At 43.6% G+C, this 22783-nt stretch overlaps 1 protein-coding gene across 2 annotated transcripts in view; it reads right to left on the reverse strand.

Moving 5' to 3' along the window:
- svopa (SV2 related protein a) overlaps positions 1 to 22783 on the reverse strand; it is an 85956-nt gene that overhangs the window by 34685 nt on the left and 28488 nt on the right. The window contains exons 1-7 of one of the 2 annotated variants that reach the window (XM_042101397.1): positions 12901 to 12955; positions 10094 to 10257; positions 9602 to 9687; positions 9259 to 9357; positions 8984 to 9055; positions 8703 to 8827; positions 1793 to 1856 (exon numbers count right to left, since the gene is read on the reverse strand). In XM_042101397.1, coding sequence (XP_041957331.1) covers positions 1793 to 1856; positions 8703 to 8827; positions 8984 to 9055; positions 9259 to 9357; positions 9602 to 9687; positions 10094 to 10181 — 534 coding nt within the window. In that variant the 5' untranslated portion in view covers positions 10182 to 10257; positions 12901 to 12955. Of the gene's footprint in view, positions 1 to 1792; positions 1857 to 8702; positions 8828 to 8983; positions 9056 to 9258; positions 9358 to 9601; positions 9688 to 10093; positions 10258 to 12900; positions 12956 to 22783 lie in introns of those variants that run through there. The other variant, XM_042101396.1, reaches the window with a different exon arrangement.

Here is a 22783-nt window from a genome sequence, read left to right on the forward strand (position 1 = left end):
ACAGTCAAACTGCCCGTGGCTGACTATAAGTTCGGCAAGCTTAACTTTACATGTCATCAACTAAACATAAGTCACATCATTCTATCACTTGTAATATGAACGTAGCCTTTTTCCTACAACTAGGTGAGATAATTGGCTATGTCTGTTATACTGAAGTTCCACAGTTAGCTAGCTAGCAAGCTAACCGTTTTACATGGGATATGGTAAGTGTAGCTACGTGCTGAATAGGTTGTATGGCTACATAGTTTCGACATGAGTAAGTTACATACACATAATTCTTCATAACTGCCCTGTTAGTAATATGATTGAATGGCCTGTAAATTAATAACTAGATGTAACATCAAGGTGTGATTAGGCTAGCTGTCTTTCCCATTTGTTTGTTTTCCACTAAAATGGGGCGTGATGCAGATTAAATGTAGCCTATCTTTATGATGCGCCTTTAGTAGGCTACATCAAGGCATGCTGCACACACTTGTTTGGGCTTACGAGCCGGCCAAAGAGTAGATTCGTGTAAAAGAACACCAACGGAGTTCTGAACTCCCGGTCAGCTGAATGGTGTTTTAAATTGCTATGGACACCGATGCCGACATGAGTGCGATCTGCTTTCGACATTCATTTACTGTACATTAGATTCCATTCTTTTCAATACAACTCTGCACACCAGCATCGCACTTTGCCGCCGTGTAAATCACGATTCAGTTATATTTGGTCGACGCCGCTCCATAAAATCCATTGTTCATCCAGTGTTTGCGTGTTAAAAACTTCGGCGCTGATGTGTGTGGCAAGTGACAGTGCACCATAGACTGTAAGCCTATAAAATGGCAGTGCACTCATGTCGAAAAGTTCCTTAATTTCAACTGAATTCAAAGATAATGAATATAGTATTTTATGTTTGTTATGCCCTTTATTAGCTATATTTCTTAAGAATATATTGTGTTGCCTCAGGTCTCCTGCACATCTTTTGAAATTTGATTTGAAATAATCAAATAGACCTACGTCTTAAAGTTAAGTTAATGAAGTAACTTGCTTTGCTTTCATTTGAATCCTAATCAAGATACACAATAATTGCTTTATATTATTATATGGACTCCTGGAAAGTTCAGCTATGCAAAATAATAGAATTTTAATCATGCGATAAAATATGTGATTAATCGTGATTAACTATAGGAATTCAGCGATTAATCGTGATTAAACATTTTAATCGTTTGACAGCACTAGTTTTTATATTGTTCACGTCACTATTTGCATGAGCCACGACTTAAAGACTTGTGTCTTTTGTTATGTTTGATATTGTCGTAACGTCAAGACTAGAAAAAAATTACTCTGAGTGACTTAAAATCGCTAAAATTGGCACCTTACAATAAACAATGTAGTTGACAGGAGCGCGCCGCGACTCCAGTGAAACTTCCATTATTTCATTCCGACTTCGGAAAGGAAGTCACCGACTGTGAAATCGCACGAAAATCGTGAAGGTTGGCATTATCAAGACAAAATGGCATAACGCACTGGCAGCCAAAATAATGACTTCAAATAATTGACTCTTATTAAATTAAGTCGAAGGATTGTTCAGGAAAGCACTATGTAAGTGTCTTCACACTAAATACAATACCAACTAGATTTTTTTATCTTAATATATGATTAATAACACTTGGTTAGGGAAGCTGTTACCACAGAATTAGCATTTTGTGAGAGAAAATGTTGATATCTAGTATATCTAGTAAGTCTGAGATACAGTCTTAAAGTTAATAAGCATCTGAATGCATGTGTGTACATGTGAAAAACAGTACTATACCTCAATCAGTAGAATACATGTGGCCCTTGACCTCATGGGTAAGAACTCTGCATACAGAGTGACACTGTGGGGAAAGAGTGGAAATTGCATGTGTGGGCCTATAAATGCAGACTTTCGTTTAAGACGGTGGTGACTGGAAAAAGAAGAAGATAATGATCTGACTACACAAACAGTCCTTTTTAATATCCTATCTTTACACTTACAAAGGTAAAAACACTTTGGTTTATCTGCAGAGACCCTCTCCATAGTAGCATATACGTATAATGAGCCTAGTTAATGGCTTAAAAGAGCTACTTTGATTTAGTGAAGTTGCCCCCAAAGGCTATGCTATGTGCTATTCAGCTGTAAATGCATATTCTGGTCTGCAAAACTGCACCAATTGCTGAAACAACGACCTTGTAACAACTGTGTCTAGAAAGTGTTGTTGTTTGGTCGAAGTTCCGTTAATGAGTGTTAATGACGTCAGGCCATTATAAAAAATAGTCCTGCACATTTACTAGAGCATCTATAGAGCTACATCATACATAGAAATGATTGAGAATGCACAACCAACTTATAATCAATGGAAGAAAAAATTTCTGTCGTGTCTAAACACCATTACAACTTCCGTCATTCCACCCCTGCGCTAAAGATGAATGAGTGTAAATTTAAAACGTTACGATAACTTAAATACTCAGTTGGAAGGTGTTCAGGTATGAATATGGAAGGGTCAATCTATGGTTATGGTTATGGTTATGGATTTAGCAGACGCCTTTGTCCAAAGCGACACATAAATACAAAACAACATAATATTTAAAATTGAACAGGGAACAGATTAAAAAATAGGTCAAATATAGTAAGGAGAATAGTTGTAGTACACAATAATATCAATTCAAGCAATAGCCTAATAAAAAGCAATGTAAAAAAGGGGAAAGGCAATAATAAAACAATAATGTCAATTCAATCAATAATATAAAAACAATGACATGCTAAGACTACATTAAGGAGAATATCAATAATAAACAATAATGTCAAATTAATTAACAGCCCAATTAAAATAAAACAACATTATATAAACCATAACACATAAGCGCTTAAACAACTAAGTATATGTTGAATAGGAATGTCTTTAGACCCCTCTTAAACGACCCAAAACTACCACAGGAACGGAGAGCACTGGGCAGTTCATTCCACCAACATGGAACCACTGAAGAAAAGAGTCTGGAATTAGACCCAGTTTTCATGACTGGTTGACACAACATACGCTCACCAGAAGACCGCAGTGGGCGGTTGGGGATGTAAGGCTTGATTATTGAATTAAAATAACTAGGAGCAGATCTAGTTAGTGTCCTATAGGCCAAAGTGAGAGATTTAAATTTAATTCTGGCTACTATAGGGAGCCAATGGAGAGTAACTAGGAGAGGAGTTACATGTGTCTACTTTGGCTGATTGAAGACCAGGCATGCTCCAGCATTTTGAATCAGCTGTAATGATCTTGTTACACAAGCGGGTAAGCCAGCTAATAGTGAATTACAATAGTCCAGCTTAGAGATGACCATGGTCTGAACAAGAAGTTGTGTGGAATCTTGTGTCAGATAAGGTCTGATCTTCCTAATGTTGTAAAGCATAAACCGACATGATTTTGCAATAGAAGCTATATGCTCAGAGAAGTTAAGTCGGTCATCAATTACAACGCCCAAGTTTCGTGCCGATCTAGTTGGGGTCAGTGAAGTTGAGTCAAGCTGGATGTTAATCTGTTGGGGAATAGCTGTTTTAGCTGGAAACACCAAAAACTCTGTTTTTGAGAGATTAAGCTGAAGGTGCCGATCTTTCATCCAGGCTGAAATATCCTTAAGGCATGCAGAAATCCGGTGGGAAACACTAGAGTAATCAGGTGGGAAAGACAGGTAAAGTTGAGTGTCGTCTGCATAACAGTGATAGTCAAATCCATGGGAGCGAATGGTATCACCTAAGGAAGTGGTGTAAATAGAGAAAAGCAAGGGTCCTAATACTGATCCCTGAGGCACACCTGTGGTGAGGTCATGAGACTTAGATACCTGTCCCTGCCAAGACACGTTGAAAGAACGCCCTTTAAGGTAAGATTCAAACCAGTCAAGAGCTTTTCCAGAAATTCCCAGTTCAGATAGTATAGATAGGAGAATGTCATGGTTAACAGTATCAAAGGCTGCAGATAAATCTAGTAGAATTAATACTGATGACTGAGCAGAGGACTTAGCTACTCTCAATGCTTCAGTCACAGACAGAAGAGCAGTTTCAGTAGAATGACCACTCTTGAAACCAGACTGCATAGGTCTAGTAGATTATTCTGATGAAGAAAGTCACAAACTTGCTTGAAGACCACTTTCTAGTCAAAATCTAGTCAAACTAATGCAATTAAAACATTGTCATCTGCAAAATATCCATCAACGCTTCAACGACTACTCTCGACCTGTCATTCCAACTGCCAAACTTTCCACCCATGTTCACGATTGAGCGTTGGAACCATATATACAGTATATATAATAAAGGCTAGATGTCTCGTCCGCGCTGCTGGCCAATGGAGGTCGATGTCTGCACCTCGCGGCCATCTTGCCACAGTCAGCTCGCTAACTCATTGTGTTTCAATGGTGCACTGTAACGGCAGGTAGTGACCTGAAGGTGTCATTGTTATAGCCTGGGGGCATTGTTCTGCCATAGTAGAAGAAGAGATATACCTTACATCAGGTACCACAGAGCCCACCAGATAGCTTGCCTGTGACAAGATGGCCGCCGGTGATGCCGTTAGAGACTCCGCCATAAGACATCTAGGGCCAGATGTACTAACGCGTTTGCGCCCACTTCAGGCATATTTGTTTCGCAACGTGCTTGTAAAATCATTGCGAGGTATGTACAAACAGGCCGCAATGATGTAAAAGCGCAAACTGCCTGTCGCGGGAGCTGAACATGGCTAATTGCGTTTTTCGTGTCATGCATATGCATTCATGGGAGGATCCAGGGGAAAGTGGGAGTTTAGCATAAAAAGATGGGAGGGGAAGCGTAAAGACCGCTTAATTATGTATTCCGCGTTATGTACAAAGACTGCTCCTGAAAGCGCACGTCTATTCTGTGCCTAAATACTTACGCTTTGTAAAAGCAGGTGTTAATCCAAATTGCAGTTCAATGCGTCAATAAGAGAACCTTTCAAAGACAACAGAATCGCTATTTAGAGCACCAGTTTTGTAAATATATGTACTATCAAAAGCAGCCTTAACTTTCGTTGGCCTTTGGAATGTCTTACTTTCACTTTCACGTCATTCACTGTCCTACTTGCTAGATTTGACCAATTTTCCATAGCCTATGTGCACAAGTACTTTGAGTAAAACTACTGATCTTCATTATCTCCCTGCTTGTTGACATCTTATCATGTATGGTATAATTTCATGATCGCTAAACGTTTGATTCTTTTTAATGTTGTCATCAGTTAACTTCATTCAACTGTGCTTGTATAGGCTATGCCATTCAGTTGTGGACGTTCGTAAATTGCGTTTATGGGCGGAGAAAGGTAGCCTGGTGTTACCATCCTACGTACTTCCGGCCAAAATTTTATTTCAGCCTCACACGTAGTCTGGCCCAACCCACAGTATGCGGTTCGCGTACGACCGCGCCAATCAGCGAACAGTTGAGTGATGACGCGGAACTTGCCTGCCGAGTTGCTTGTAGTCCAGCGAAGCTTGTAGTTCAACAGCACAGCAACAATGGCGACGGAGGAAGAGACGCTAGAAGCTATCCGCGAAGTTGTCGCAACTCTCGAGGCCAACACGCAATTAAAGCAGGAGCAAGAGGCTTGTCTTGTCAATTTTATAAATGGCAAGGACGTATAACTCTCCTTCCAACTGGCTTTGGGAAAAGTTTGATTTATTAGATGGTGATAGCTAAACCTAAACGCACAAGTGTACTACATGCATCACTACTTAACATGTTTTCAAATAAAAGTTTGCTGCTTGTTATTCTCCCCCCTACTCTCAAATTACCTTAACAAAATCAATGCGGCATAGGCCTACTTAAGGAATGGAATGTTAGCTATAGCTACCCTACCGAGCGGGGCTCAAGGCGAGGCGGTGTGTCTTGACGTGAGCTAGCCGGTTACCGAGCGGAGCTCAAGGCAAGGCTGCTGTGACTGTGCTTGACTGGGACTAGCGGTTACCGAGCTGGGCTCAAGGTAAACCGCTCCGTGTTTGTGTTTAACAGAGGCTAGCCTGTGGCCGAGCTGGGGTCCAGACGAGGCTACCGTGCTTGTGGACAGTAATGTTAGCCAGTCACCGAGCGTGGCTCAAGGTGCGTTGTTTTATGCCGAACAACTGTTAGTTTAACTGAGCAAGCTCCAGGTTAAATAACAAGTAGGTCGTCAGTACAATCCAACTTATCCGAGAGTGTAGTCCGAACAGCCCGTGGAGAACGAAGTAAGCTCCGACGAAGTCACCGGGCTGCGTAGAACAACAATCGTCTGATAAGCGGCGAGAAGAGATAAGAGGGAAAACTGGCGTGTGACAAGAGCTGATATAATCTCGGCGACGTGACTCTTTTGGTATACAACTCTCGGTCTGTGGCTGGCGCAAGTTAGAGATATATCCACTACGAAGAGACTGCCCTGGCGGTCAGGTAGCCTGCATACTAGCCAGCGGTCTGTTTACTACTGAGAGCAGAAGTGGGAAGCGTAAAAGCCTGAACTCCGGCACACAGCATGCGTCATTACCAAACGTTGCTGATTGGTTAAGGGAACTCCAATGATTTTAAACCTCAAAAGCATCCGCCCATTACGGAGACAGATTATTATTACTTTGTTCCAGACTGTATGACGAAGAGAAACGTATAAGTATAAGTATAAGTATATATACTTTTTTATCCCGTGAGGGAAATTTGGTCTCTGCATTTAACCCAATCGGTGAATTAGTGAAACACAAACAGCACACAGTGAACACACAGTGAGGTGAAGCACACACTAATCCCGGCGCAGTGAGCTGCCTGCTTTAAGGTGGTTAGGTGCCTTGCTCAAGGGCACTTCAGCCGCGGCCCACTGGTCAAGTCCAGAGTTACAAGTCCAGAGTGCTAACCAGTGGGCCACGGCTGCCCCAAGTAGTCACAGGCGGTAAGGACCAGGAAAGGCAGAGAAAGGTGCAGTTTACACTAGTTTGATAAATATGACGGAAACTTGTGTCTGACAGCGTTCGCAGTCTGCGGTTTATCCATGACGCTGATAATGCTACGTTCGCAAATGTACGTACATCGGGCCCCTAGTGTTTATTATATATACACTGCTCAAAATAAATAAGGGAACACTTTTTCATAGGAGTATAGCATCAAGTCTATCAAACTTGTAAGCTATTGGTCTGGCCAGTTACGTAACAGAGGTGGTTGTGAATCAGTTTCACCTGCTTTGGTGTCATCAAAGTTAACAACAGGTGCACTAGAGGGGCAACAATGAGACGACCCCCAAAACAGGAATGGTTTTACAGGTGGTGGCAACTGATAATTTTTCCATCTTTATCCTTCTTGAGTGATTTTTCACAAGTTTCACATTTGGGTAGGGTCAGTGTCACTACTGGCAGCATAAGCCAGTACCTGGAGCCTACAAAGGTGGCACACCAATACATTCCATTGCCAGGACTTCTATGTCTCCCAGCGCAGTCTCAAAAGGAGATTCCTGGAGACAGGCAGTTGCTCTAAGAGAGCTGGGAACTGTGGTAGAAGATCCTTTACCCAGCAGCAGGACCAGTATCTGCTCCTTTGTGCAAGGAGGAACAGTAGGAGCCCTGCCAGAGCCCTACAAAATGACCTCCAGCAGGCCGCTGGTGTGAATGTCTCTGACCACACTGTCAGAAACAGACTTCATGAGGGTGGCCTGAGGGCCCGATTGCCTCTAGAGGGATCTTCTGTGCTCACTGCCCAGCACTGTGGAGCTTAATTGCCATTTACCATAGAATACAAAATTGGCAGGTCCGCCATTGGCGCCCTGTGCTTTTCACAGATGAGAGCAGGTTCACCCTGAGCACATGTGACAGACGTGAAAGGGTCTGGACATGTTGTGGAGAACGTTATGCTGCCTGCGACATCATTCAGCATGACTGATTTGGTGGTGGGTCAGTGATGGTCTGGGGAGGCATACCCTTGGAGGGACGCACAGACCTCTATGGGCAAGACAACGGCACCCTCACTGCTCTTAGGTATCGGGGATGAATCTTCAGACCCATTGTCTGACCCTGTACTGGTGCAGAGGCCGCTGGGTTCCCCCTGGTGCACAACAATGGCCGTGGCGAGAGTGTGCAGGCAGTTCCTGGAGGATGAGGGAATTGATACCATTGACTGTCCCCCACACTCCCCTGACTTAAATCCAGTAGAACACCTCATACGAACTACTGAGTACCATTTTGAGTTGCTGCAATGAAATTTAGGCAAAATGGACAAGCTTGTCGCATCATTTTTTTTCACTCTTTTCATTGATTTCCGTGGGGGTCTTTGAATTCAGCCCTCTGTAGGTTGATCATTTTCATTACCTAAAAAATAATGTGGCATCCTTTACCCAGTACACATTACCCAGTGCATAAAAGTATAGATATCCAGAGTTTTTTCCCATTGAGATCAGATGTGTTTTCAAAGTGTTCCTTTTCATTTTTTTGAGCAGTGTACTGTATATCTATGGTTGGAACTACCCTTTCTACTGTAGAAACACCAAATCCAAAAATGATGGTTCTAACTCAAAAGTTTGCAACAGCAGTTAGCCAACGACCCTTTCTAGAAACCCACCCCTGATTGGTTAGGTTTATCCAATTGTGTGCAGAGGCATTTTTTCCCCAGTTTCAGTTGAAACACTCCCCTTAACAGAATTGAGTCTTGCTACATCAGGCTACTGATGCAGGTCTTTTCTTTTGTTTAAATGCTCTAAAACAACACTTACGATTGTGGTGCCCCTCCAATGCCAAATCCCACGAGAGCACGAAGGAACAGAATCCAGGGATAGATTGGAGAAAATGCACTGAGAATGCTGTAAAACAGTGTCCACAACACACTCATCCTCAGGCCCTGGTATACATACAAGCGTGCACACACACACACACACACACACACACACACCGGAACAAATGGTTTTAACTCCTTAGTTTGTTGTTTCAGAAATTATATGATGAAAATAATTTTGAAATATGTTAATGCAGCCTTCAATCAGAGAAGAGAACTCACTGTTTTCCGGCCATACTTATCCGATATGTTCCCCCATAGTGAAGAACTGATCATCATTCCAATAAATACAACCTAGTTAAAAAAAGAAGAAGTTGAAATCAGAAAGTAAAAATAAATAACTAGTGGCAGCCAACTCTGCTGACCCAACTGAGTTCTGTTCTCCATCCTAAGACCCAAATAGCCATATAAACATTAATCGTACATCAAGGATGTGTTGAAAGAGGCTAGCTACCCCTGCAATACACAAAAACAAATAAAAAAATTGCAAATTGTACCGAGGTGAGCAGTGCTACCTCCCAGCTGGGTAGTCTCCACTCACAGTGAAGCTGGGGAGCCAGTATACTGAGTATCATCATCTCCATGGCATCAGCCATCTGAATAATTACAAAACAAAAAAGGAAGGGGTTTCAGAAGTGTAATGCCGAGAAAGGCTAAACAAAGTTACAAAATAATGATGATGAAAAGTTTATCAAATCAAAACATTTGAAGAAATGAAATCATTGGTCATGAACTACTTCATGTTACTGGGTCCAGGCCACTTGTTAATGAACCAGCACAATGTTTTCCATCTCTCTTTGTAATTTTGTAATATGTAAATTAACACCATGACCATCTCACCCATGATAGTCCAGTGAGGATAGACAACTTCCACTGGAAAGTCCCAAAGCCAATGGCCTCAACTGCATCTTCCACCATAAAGGTATCTAGGATGAAAGCAAACATCATACTACATTTTCACTGGAAATTGCATACGCTGGATTTGATATGGAAACCCAGAGGTGTCATTGCACATGTGTATATCCACAGGATATGCACTCATTTTACTAAATTGTGTGATCATTTTACTAAATCATGCTCTCATTTTACTAAACTGTCGTCTCAATTTAAATGAGCGCACAATTTAGTCAAATGAATCGACAATTTAGTAAAATGAGTACACAATTTAGTAAAATTCTCTCGATATACAAAAAATCTTACAATGACACCTGCCGGGCTCTAATCACTCAGGTCATTGCATTCACTAAGCAGAGACATTTCTACACAATGTTAAAACAGCATTGAAAATCCTAATTTAGTCAGGGCTACAGAATTGTTTAATTCTTGTTGTACCATCAGTGGGATTGGCAAATTCCCGCGGAACTGAAGCACCATCAGCCAGGCTAGGGCCAGGTTCAAGATCAGTTTGGGAAGTGTTCATCTGGACATCTTGTTCCTTGATTGTATGGTCATCATCTGAGCGAGAGCTCTCACCTGTCCGGCGAAACTTCACCACACTGTAAAATGTTAATTAATAGAATAATCCGTCAGTCAAGAGTTGTTGAGAATCGTTTACTTCATGTACTCCTCACAAACATAGTATAAGAATAGTGCTCTACCACAGCAGCAGGAATATATTTTCCAAACTACGGAAAGCCCCGAGGGGATATAATACTTTGATTGTCAATGGCAACTCAACAATGTCAGCTGCCACTCTCAAATGGACAGGTTGCACTGTAGAGCTCCCTCTAGAGTCGTGATATATTTATATTTGATTGACTGAAAATCTTTATTGACGTATTTTGTACAAAGGATGATTCTTATATAAATAAATCAATAAATAAAATGTTTTTATACATTATCAGTGAAAATTATTTCCACTGTGGCCTTTAAAATGTATGCGCTTGGTAGTGTGTGCCAATATTTGCAGGTGTAGGCATGTCTTAAGGTGAATGTAATTATGTGCAAAATATAGAAGACAGTCCAAGCATCCCACAGACATAAAGAACATACAGTACAACATAAAACAGAGTAGAAAATACAGTGCATATGTAACAGAGGCGAACTGAGCTAGCGTGCTAGTTGCCCGTGTAAATCCTTACAGCCCTAACCTTAAGAACGCTTCTAACCGCTGAGTTGGAAGCCTGGGCTTCTAGCTCAGTGGTTAGAGCGTTCGACTCCCATGCCGGTGTGTGTCGAGGAGGCGGGTTCGAGGGCCGTGAGCGGTGGACGAATTATGACCTCTGTTACACATACAGTGCATGTAACTATAATGACACTACTACTGTCTACTGCCCAGCCAGCTCTTTAGGGATAACTGACCAATACTGCCAGTTGACTTTAGGTCTGCTGGTAACCCATTCCATGTGACTGCTGCTAAATATTGAAAGCCCTTATTTACTTACTTGATGAGCCCTTACCCATGCAACTTTTAAATCTGCATAGAACAAAATCAGTGGTACTACCCCTAGTTGAGTAACTAGCAACATTTACAATTATAACAATATATTTTCTCTATCCTCTACTTTGAGCCACTTAAGGCTACTGAAATGAGCTGGGTTGAGGTATGAGTAAGATTGAAGTTTAAGAATAAGCCTCACTAATTTGTTTTCTGATGTCTGCAGCTTCTGTTTGAAAATCTTTGGAATGTGTGTGTACCATGAAGTGCTAATTAAAGGGACACCAGGCAACGTTTTCGTGTTAATTAATCATCTTCGTAAGTTGGTATATGGTTAAATTACTCATTACAGGATGAATGAAGGCTCTCTCGCCCGCCCCTACTGCCCGTAGGAAGAATATCCCACTTGCAAGTTCGGTGTATCCTACCCGCCGACTTTCAGTATCACAAAGTCTCAGACATCACAAGAAGCAGAATCCGTTTACATTCTGCATCCCCAGCACAGAGGCAGGCTAACGAAACGCTAGTGATTGTTGCAAACGTGTGTAAAATGGCAGAGCTGGCGAATAAGCAGCGAAAACCCTTGACGGAAAATGCAAAGAAAAGGAAAAGAGCTTCAGACCGAGCAAGGGCTCGCACACATATCAACACGTACAGACGGTAGGGGGAGCTTCATAGAGAAAAAGCATCAGGCTTGCCTGGTATCCCTTTAAAGTGGCATTGTATTAGGGCCCCAGTCAGAATCTCAATAGCTTTTCTATCAATCAATGAGGGTATTCTAGCTAGATATTTTTTTTCTGATTTACTTTAGACAGAACTTTTAGAGCTTTGCACTCCCCAGATAATTCATTGTCAAGTATGCAGCCTAAGTAAGTAACTGATTTCTTAGTTGTAATTTCAGATTCACCAACTACCACATTGAATCCAGATGACTTCCTTAGCTTTGTATTTTATTCAAATAGTATTGATTCAGTTTTGCCAAGATGAAGAGACAGATTGTTTTTTTTAGATAACCAAATGCTGACTTTCTGAAGTTCTAAACTAAGTAATTTCTCTACTTCTGCTTTATTAGGGGCAGCTGTGGCCTACTGGTTAGCGCTTCGGACTTGTAACCGGAGGGTTGCCGGTTCGAACCCCGACCAGTAGGCCACGGCTGAAGCGCCCTTGAGCAAGGCACCTAACCCCTCACTGCTCCCCGAGCACTGCTGTTGGTGCAGGCAGCTCACTGCGCCGGGATTAGTGTGTGCTTCACCTCACTCTGTGTTCAGTGTGCAGTGTTTCACTAATTCACGGATTGGGATAAATGCAGACACCAAATTTCCCTCACGGGATCAAAAGAGTATATATACTTATACTTAATACAATGAGACACTAAAAGAGCTGAATCATCTGCGTAAAGATACAGATTGCAATCACATGCTGACTTCATGTCATTAAAGGAGAATTCCGGTGTGAAATTGACCTTAGCTGCACTGAAAGATGTTGCCGAGTACTTACTTATGTGTCCAATAGGCACCTTCGGTCACCCCCTAGTATTCCGAATTGCGCCGATTTTCGCCGAACATGCATAAGGTCTTCAGCTAGCTGTGGGGGCATAGCGTAGCCTATGCAGCTAAATCGCTATTTTTACACCATTAAAAATGTTCCAAGTAACTCCACACTGCATTGGTAGACTTCTGAGGGTCCTGACATTTAAAACGAGATAATGAGAACTTGGGAACAGGAAGTTTATTAAAAAAAAGACTGTTTATACGAGCAGTACCTTCAGAGAATCTCTCCGCTGGCCGCCATCTTGTAATGAAGTCGCTATCAGTCGACTGCCAAGCACGAACGAACAGGAAGGACAGGGGAACAGATTGCAAAAGTAATTACAAAATTACTAATTACAAAAGTAAATAGGAAATATATAGTTACTGTCTACATGAGCATGATGAGTACACGGTATCAACAAAGCTCAAAAGGTTTTACATCAGTGATGGGAATCTCGCGTAATGTTGTTGACGGAAGACGTGCTGCACACGTGAAGGAAACAGCTGATCAGTTGCTGCACACGTGAGGAGGAGCATGTGTGCAGGCTACAGGTATACCTGACGAGGCGAAGAGCAAGAAGGATGGTTCGCGTATGTGCAATACCAGGTTGTGGCAAGAGGATGTGGAGCTACAATCCAGAAACGTTTCACAGGCTACCTTTCCAGGAGCCCACTTTGAAACAGTGGATTGTTGTTTTGCAACTCGATGTCGAGACACCTGTCAATATTCTAAAACAGAAGGATTACCGTGTATGTAGTCGACATTTTGATGCAGACGAGTTTGCTATCCCTACAAGAGGATCAAACCCCCCAAGACGGGTACATGTGAAGAAAAATGCCATCCCGAAAGCGACAGTAATTGCTCCGGAGGTATGTATGAAATTGTTTGACTATTTGCATATAAGACTACGTTTACACGAAGCAGGGTATTTTCCTAAACGAATATCTGACCATCTACGTTTGCAAATAAAACTGCATTTACACGAGACCGTTTTTTTTTTTATGTGTTTTTACACGAACCCGTGTACATACATGCTGTCATGAGCACGCCAAACCACAGTGGCAGTCTAACGATAAGCTCAAGCTCACATTAACCAATCAGAATCCTGAAAAGTTGCCCGAGCCACCGGAAACGGAAGTGTACTCTCTTCTTCGGATAGCAGCCGTAAAGCAAGTTGTTGTCGATACAACAAAAAGGGTCTGCACCAACATAAACGCGATGGCTATTCTGAGCGCATCCATGATCACCTCAGCCCCAAAATGTGAAGTCGCACGTGAGAACATGTAAATGTAAACATTGGTCGCACATTTGGTGTACTTCTGTCGCATACTGTGACGTTGGCTGCCCAAAACTCAGTTTACCACAGTTTACAACCAAACCCATAAACGAAGTTTTCCAAAAAAATCACTTTGGCCGGAGTTTTTTTGGATAACCGTTTTACGGGGCGAAAGGCTCAAACGTAGGGAAATGTCTTCCTTTATAAAAATACACATGCTCGTGTAAACAGGGTCTAAATCACACCGTTTTGGAATCGTGTAACAAGCCACTTAGCTTTGTATTCCGGAGAGCAGTTGATGCTGACGTTACTTTTCCGAGCCCACCATCAGAAATAGAAAGAAATGTAGTTTGGGAGGGAGGAAGAGGTGGGCGTTGATTCAGTGTGTATTTTGATAAATGGAATAGGTGCGTGGGGGGCTTTCCAGGTAACCTAACCTGGCCGAACGTGACTTGGGGTCCGCCGAGGTGAGTGGGGGATGGTTGCACCCATTGCATTGGGAATGGTGTCCAAGTCAGTCACTAGTATCCGGAAATTTTGAATAGCGTAATAGTCATTTATATTTTGCAGATCCGATGATTTCAATTTCCTCGTATAATCTGTGTCTTCTTCGTATTCTGCCATCTTCTCAAGATTTGCAAACTTCCAAGTCCAGTCCACAAGTAATGTAAACCAGGGGTCCCCAACCTTTTATGTACCATGGACCGGTTTGATTCCCACGGACCGGGGGGGGGGGGTGGGGGGTTGGGGTTCGGGGGTTCCATGTTCCATATGTGTTGTGCATGCATTACTTGAAAAGAACTAGCTCCAGTTATGTATGAACAGTGAAGGTAACAAACTCTTAAAAATGTGAAAAACGTGAACTTGAAGAAGGGAAAATTGAACAATATGAACTATGAAAATTGAACAACTTAAAGCTACATATATCAAATGTGAACATGGGAACTAAATGTGCATTACGAATATAATCAGTGGGAGCCCTGTGCTTGTTTCCCTGCAACAAGAAGGTTCCATCTGGGGGTGATGGAAGACAGTGACACCCTCAGTGTGTTTGAAATGTCCAGTCGATTGCGCAATTTGGTCTTAGTTGCAGTCATTGCAGAAAACCCGGCCTCGCATAGATACGTGGTGGGAAATGGTAGCAACGTTTTCAGCGCTTTTACGGCTATCTCGGGATATTCTGCATTGGTTTTGATCCAAAAACCCGCCAGAGAGGTTTCTTCATACACACTCTTAAGACCACCGTCATTTGCAATTTCGATTGACTGCTCTTCCTCCTGCGCTGACAAGTTAGGACTATTCGGGATATTGACAAATGGGTTGCAGACCCACTCACTGGTTTGCCGTAGATCTTTGGAGGATGGGAGGTAGCCGAACGCTCAAACTCATTTGAAAGCGCAACAAGGTGATCGCACACCAGCTGCGAGAGAAAGGGCCCTGCCTCAGTCTCTCCCAAAACCCCCACTACTGTTTGGAACATATCAAATACACCTTGGTCCACTGGTCGTCCCCACAAATCAAGCTTGGCTTACTGTAAATGCTGCGACTTTATCTGCCAGTTTAAAGACAGTCGTCATTCTCCCCTGGAGTGACAGGTTAAGGTCATTAAGCAACCCGAATATGTCACACAGGTAAGTGAGTTTTGACACCCAGTCCTCATCACTAAAATGTGCAGCTAACGGTGACTTTTTTTCTGTAAGAAATCTCTGCAGCGGCTCTTGCAACTCAAACACTCTGGCCAGTGACCTGCTAAAGATGCTTGTTTTTTGTTGCTCATTCTAGCAGTTTAGCTAACTTCGTGTGACACTACCGTTCGCCAAGAACTGATCAAGTGAAGTGAGCTGACCTGAGGCTGCGCAGCGCTGAAGGCTATAAGTGTTGAAGGCGGGACAGACAGACGTAAGAAAATAGACCTTGCAAAATGCAAACATGCGTGCAATCAAACAACTGCATATAGGCCTATGCCATGTAAAAATGTGACATTATTGCGAATTAAATTGAGTTTAGTTTGCATGCATTTTTTTTTAAACTCATGTCGTAGGCTACGGCCCGGTTAGGAATGTCCCACGGCCCGGTGGTTGGGACCACTGATGTAAACAATCACGTAACTGATCAGCTGTTTCCTTCACATGTGCAGCACGTCTTCCGTCAACAACATTACGCGAGATTCCCATCACTGATGTAAAACCTTTTGAGCTTTGTTGATACCGTGTACTCATCATGCTCATGTAGACAGTAACTATATATTTCCTATTTACTTTTGTAATTTTGTAATTACTTTTGCAATCTGTTCCCCTGTCCTTCCTGTTCGTTCGTGCTCGGGAGTCGACTGATAGCGACTTCATTACAAGATGGCGGCCAGCGAAGAGATTCTCTGAAGGTACTGCTTGTATAAACAGTCTTTTTTAATAAACTTCCTGTGCACTTCCAAAGTTATGGTTATGGTTATGGTTATGGATTTAGCAGACGCCTTTGTCCAAAGCGACACATAAATACAAAACAGCATAATATTTAAAATTGAACAGGGAACAGATTAAAATGTAGGTCAAATATAGTAAGGAGAATAGTTGTAGTACACAATAATATCAATTCAAGCAATAGCCTAATAAAAAGCAATGTAAAAAAGGGAAAGGCAATAATAAAACAATAATGTCAATTCAATCAATAATATAAAAACAATGACATGCTAAGACTACATTAAGGAGAATATCAATAATAAACAATAATGTCAAATTAATTAACAGCCCAATTAAAACAAAACAACACTATACAAACCATAACACATAAGCGCTTAAACAACTAAGTATATGTTGAATAGGAATGTCTTTAGACCCCTCTTAAACGACCCAAAACTACCACAGGAACGGAGAACACTGGGCAGTTCATTCCACCAACATGGAACCACTGAAGAAAAGAGTCTGGAATTAGACCCAGTTTTCATGACTGGTTGACACAACATACGCTCACCAGAAGACCGCAGTGGGCGGTTGGGGATGTAAGGCTTGATTATTGAATTAAAATAACTAGGAGCAGATCTAGTTAGTGTCCTATAGGCCAAAGTGAGAGATTTAAATTTAATTCTGGCTACTATAGGGAGCCAATGGAGAGTAACTAGGAGAGGAGTTACATGTGTCCTCTTTGGCTGATTGAAGACCAGGCGTGCTCCAGCATTTTGAATCAGCTGTAATGATCTTGTTACACAAGCGGGTAAGCCAGCTAATAGTGAATTACAATAGTCCAGCTTAGAGATGACCATGGTCTGAACAAGAAGTTGTGTGGAATCTTGTGTCAGATAAGGTCTGATCTTCCTAATGTTGTAAAGCATAAACCAACATGATTTTGCAATAGAAGCTATATGCTCAGAGAAGTTAAGTCGATCATCAATTACAACGCCCAAGTTTCGTGCCGATCTAGTTGGGGTCAGTGAAGTTGAGTCAAGCTGGATGTTAATCTGTTGGGGAATAGCTGTTTTAGCTGGAAACACCAAAAACTCTGTTTTTGAGAGATTAAGCTGAAGGTGCCAATCTGTCATCCAGGCTGAAATATCCTTAAGGCATGCAGAAATCCAGTGGGAAACACTAGAGTCATCAGGTGGGAAAGACAGGTAAAGTTGAGTGTCGTCTGCATAACAGTGATAGTCAAATCCATGGGAGCGAATGGTATCACCTAAGGAAGTGGTGTAAATAGAGAAAAGCAAGGGTCCTAATACTGATCCCTGAGGCACACCTGTGGTGAGGTCATGAGACTTAGATACCTGTCCCTGCCAAGACACGTTGAAAGAATGCCCTTTAAGGTAAGATTCAAACCAGTCAAGAGCTTTTCCAGAAATTCCCAGTTCAGATAGTATAGATAGGAGAATGTCATGGTTAACAGTATCAAAGGCTGCAGATAAATCTAGTAGAATTAATACTGATGACTGAGCAGAGGACTTAGCTACTCTCAATGCTTCAGTCACAGACAGAAGAGCAGTTTCAGTAGAATGACCACTCTTGAAACCAGACTGCATAGGGTCTAGTAGATTATTCTGATGAAGAAAGTCACAAACTTGCTTGAAGACCACTTTCTCCAAAACCTTTGACAAGAAAGGAAGAAGGGAGACAGGTCTGTAGTTCTTCACCTCAGTTGGATTAAGTGTACTTTTCTTTAGCAGAGGTGTAACCCTAGCCTGTTTAAAAGAATAAGGAACTATTCCAGAACTGAGTGAAGCATTAAATACATGTGTGACTGCTGGTAGAACAGCGGGTGAGATAGACTGTAGAAGAGTGGACCGGACAGGATCTAATGGGCATGTTGTTGGACGACATTGCTGAAGCAATTGAGAGACTGCTTCCTCATCAATAGGAGAGAAAGAGTCAAATGATGCGGTCATACTAACACAAGGCAAAGCCCTCCTTATAGGAGCATCAAGCTCTAAGTTCCTTTCGTACTGAGACTATACTGTTCGTCAGCCATGGATGGCGAGGTTTAGAACGAGTAGGTCTTGAGGAAAGAGGACATGCTGCATTCAGACAAGATGCCAGTGTAGAGCAGAGAGTCTCTGTAGCGTCATTAACCTCAAGTGCCAAGAATGAGCTAGGAGTAGGTAAAGCAGATGTTACTAATGTTGCAAAATGGTCGCTTGAGAGGCTTCTGAGATTACGCCGGAACGAAATTATCGGAGGAGGAGCTGCTGGGTTATCCAGGAGATGCACAGAGAATCTGATAAAGTGATGATCCGATACATGTAATGGATTAACCAAAACGTTGTCTGTATTACAGTTACGTACCAGAATTAAATCAAGATCTTTACCAGCCTTGTGAGTAGGAGCACTGTGGACACGTGTGATATTAAATGAGGAGAGTAAGGACAGGAAGTCAATTGAAGACGAGTTATCCAAATGAATATTAAAATCGCCAAGGATTAATAATGGGCATGCATCCATTGGAATAGCAGACAGTAGAATGTCCAACTCGTTCACAAAGTTCCCAAGTTGTCCTGGAGGGCGATAAATAACCACCAAGTATAATTTGTATGGTTCAGTTATCATGATGGCATGATATTCAAACGAGTTGTGGACTTGAGCAGGCAGCAACTGTGTAAACCTCCAATCATCAGAGACGAGAAAGCCTGTCCCGCCTCCTCTACCAGACGAACGACTGGTATGCGAAAAAGCATAACTGGTCGACAACGCTGCAGGCGTGGCAGTATTCTCCGGCCTAATCCACGTCTCTGTAAGCGCAAGCAATTGAAGCGATAACTGTGAGGCAAAAGTTCTCAGTATCTCGTTTTAAATGTCAGGACCCTCAGAAGTCTACCAATGCAGTGTGGAGTTACTTGGAACATTTTTAATGGTGTAAAAATAGCGATTTAGCTGCATAGGCTACGCTATGCCCCCACAGCTAGCTGAAAACCTTATGCAAGTTCGGCGAAAATTGGCGCAATTCGGAATACTAGGGGGTGACCGAAGGTGCCTATTGGACACATGTAAGTACTCAGCAACATCTTTCAGTGCAGCTAAGGTCAATTTCACACCGGAATTCTCCTTTAATATACAGCAAAAAGAATGATGGACCTAAGATGAAGGACCCCACATGTAAGTGGAAGAGGTGTTGATATAGTTCCACTTATTCTCTGCCCCCCAAAGAAGACTGGATCCATCGTAGAGACGCATAGTTAAAACCCAGGGCTCTAAGTTTGACTAAAAGAATATTGTGGTTCACAGTGTCAAATGCTTTTTGGAGAACCAACATAACTATAGGTTACGGTATGTAACCCCGGTTCTCTGAGGGAGATGAGTGAGACATCTCACTATGGAACACGCCTCTTGCGTGGTAATTCGCTGAAGCCCAATTCAATCACGCCTTTAGGCCTAATTGGTCAGTGCAGCATTCTCCTGTAAAATACGCCTGCACAGACCCAATTCCTCATTCCAGGAAACCAGCTCTTCCTCGCGGAGGCAAGAGGGGCAATCTAGTGAGATGTCTCACTCATCTCCCTCAGAGAACCGGGGTTACATACCGTAACCTATAGTTCTCTTTCGGTCGATTCGCACGACATCTCACTATGGGATATAGAAAGCGCCTCAATTGCCAGGCTAGCTTCCCGAAACAGGCCCAAGGCAACAAGAAAGTCGCATCAGGTACTCGACCCCAGAACTGCATGCTCTAAAGGGGGAGCTGTCACATCCAAACGGTAAAACCTGACAAAAGTGTCTGAGCTCGCCCAGCTCGCAGCGCGACACACGTCAGACACAGACACGCTGTGTTAAAGAGGGCCCAAGACGCAGCCACGGCTCGGGTGGAATGTGCCTTGACATTAACCGGGGGTTGTAGCCCCTTACTCACATAGGCTATAGAAATTGCCTCTACAAGCCAGTGAGAAAGTCTTTGTTTGACCTCGCAACGGGTTGGCAAAGCACACAAACAACTGATCACTCCTTCTGAACACCCTAGTCCCGTCCATGTACCCTGGTAAAGCACGGACTGGGCACAAGGCATAAAGCCAACGATGCTCAGAGGAGGAAAAGGGGGGTGGGTGAAAAGCATGAAGCTGAACCAGCGCACAGCTAAAGTCATTTGAAACTTTAGGAACAAATGCCGGGTTAGGACGCAGAGTTACCATAGAATTCCTCACTGCAAACGGAGTGCGTGCAGGATGCACAGATAACGCGTGCAGCTCTCCTACTCGCTTGGTGGTACCCAATGCAAGCAGAAGTGCCGTCTTGTAAGACAGCAGCCTCAAGTCAGCCTCCTGCAGGGGCTCAAAGGGGGCCGCACACAATGCGTCCAGCACTAAGGAAAGGTCCCACGGTGGCATAACAGGCCTAGACACCGGCCGAAGACGCCTAGCACCTTTCATAAAGCGACACACCAACGGGTGAGATTCCATCGCTATTGTGCCAATGCCTATGTGGCACGCAGATATAGCTGCCAGATAAACTTTAACTGTAGAAAAGGCTTTGCCCTGGTCCAACAGCTCCTGTAAAAAGGAAAGCACAACTGGAACAGCACATTGGTAAGGTAACTCTTGACGCTCCTCACACCAATGCTCAAAAACCCTCCATTTCAAGTCATATAAAGACCTAGTAGAGGGCGCTCTAGCACTCTGAATAGTAGCAATCACATTCAAAGGCAAACCAGCTGAGCTTAAATTGAGCCTCTCACGGGCCAGGCCCAAAGAGCCCACCTGTCTGGGTGAGGGTGGAAAATTTCTCCCCTCGCCTGGGAGAGCAGGTCCCTGCGTAGTAGGAGGCGCCACGGTGCGGCATAGAAAAGCTGAGCTATTTCTGCTAACCAAGGACGTCCCGGCCAAAGGGGGGCTACGAGAATCATTGTCAGACCCTCTGTCCTTACCCTGTGCAGTGATGGCAGAATGAGGCTCACCGAAGGAAACGTGTACAGCAGAACGTTTGGCCACGGGTGTGCCAGAGCATCAGTGCCGAGCGGCGCCTCGCTCGCTGTCAGAGCAAAGAATAGCGGACAATGCGCGTTTTCTGGCAATGCGAAGAGATCGACGGCAGCCCTGCCGTAATGCATCCAGATCTGCTCCACCACCTCCGGGTGAAGTCTCCATTCCCCTGGGAGCGGATAGCCCCTGGACAGCATGTCCGCCCCTGAGTTCAGGAGTCCTGTCACATGCGTTGCCCGGATGGAGAAAAGACGCGCGCTGCTCCACAGTAGCAGTCTGCGGGCCAGGCTGTGCAACTGAATTGAGCGCATGCCGCCCTGACAATTCACATAAGCGACCACTGTGGTGTTGTCCGTCCTCACTAGCACATGAAGGCCTTGGAGGAGCGGGAGAAAATGTTTGAGTGCGAGGAACACCGCCAGGAGTTCCAGGCCATTTATATGCACACCCTGCAGATGAGGAGGCCATAGCCCTCTCACTCCTCTGCCCTCCATCAGAGCACCCCAACCGGTCAAGGAGGCATCCGTAGTCACCACCTTGCGTGTGACAACGCCGCCCAACAACACACCCTGCGTGAATGTAGTCGGGTCCCTCCACTGCCTGAGCGTGTGTAGGCATTCCACTGTCACCACCACCCGGCGTTTACCCACGTTTACCAGGGAGGGCGTTTACCCACCGCTGAAAATCCCTCATGAAAAGTAGACCCAGAGGTACTATGTTTATGACAGATGCCATCAGACCTAGCATACGCAAACATAGGCGATATGACACTTTCTGATTCAGTCGAAAGAGGGCCAGGCACTGCCGGAATGAGAGCATACATTGGGGAGACAACGTTGCGCGGCGTGCAACTGAGTTGAGATTCATTCCCAGAAACACAATCTCCTGTGATGGGGTGAGAGAGCTTTTTTCGCTGTTTATTCCGAATCCCAGGCTGCAAAGGTGGGACAGAAGCAGCTCTGTGTGAGACGCGGCCTGCTGTCTCGATGTCGCACAAGACAGCAGATCGTCCAAATAGGCCAACACCCGTATTCCCCTCTCCTGCAGTGGGGAGAGCGCCGCCTCCACGCATTTTGAAAATATTCGTGGACTTAGTGCTAGTCCGAAAGGAAGGACAAGAAATTCGTAGGCCACGCCCTCGAAGGCGAACCTTAGAAACTTCCTGTGGGGCAGAAAGACCTGGATTTGAAAGTAAGCGTCCTTCAAATCTACTGAGGTAAACCAGTCGTTCTGATGAACAGAAAGTAACAGGGTTTTTTGTGTCATCATTCTGAACGTTGTTAGATTTTAGTGGTTTTCTGTATGTCATTCTTTTGGTTCTTTGTTTAATACTGCAGAAACTGCGGGGACAGAACGTTTATTGTAAGCAGACAGAATGTTGTCACCTTACAATAGCAAATGGTGTACCTAACTAATTGTTCCCCCACAAGAGACGCCCCCCCCCCCTCCAAT

The sequence above is a fragment of the Alosa sapidissima genome, chromosome 8 (assembly GCF_018492685.1).
Source record: "Alosa sapidissima isolate fAloSap1 chromosome 8, fAloSap1.pri, whole genome shotgun sequence".
NCBI lineage: Eukaryota > Metazoa > Chordata > Actinopteri > Clupeiformes > Clupeidae > Alosa > Alosa sapidissima.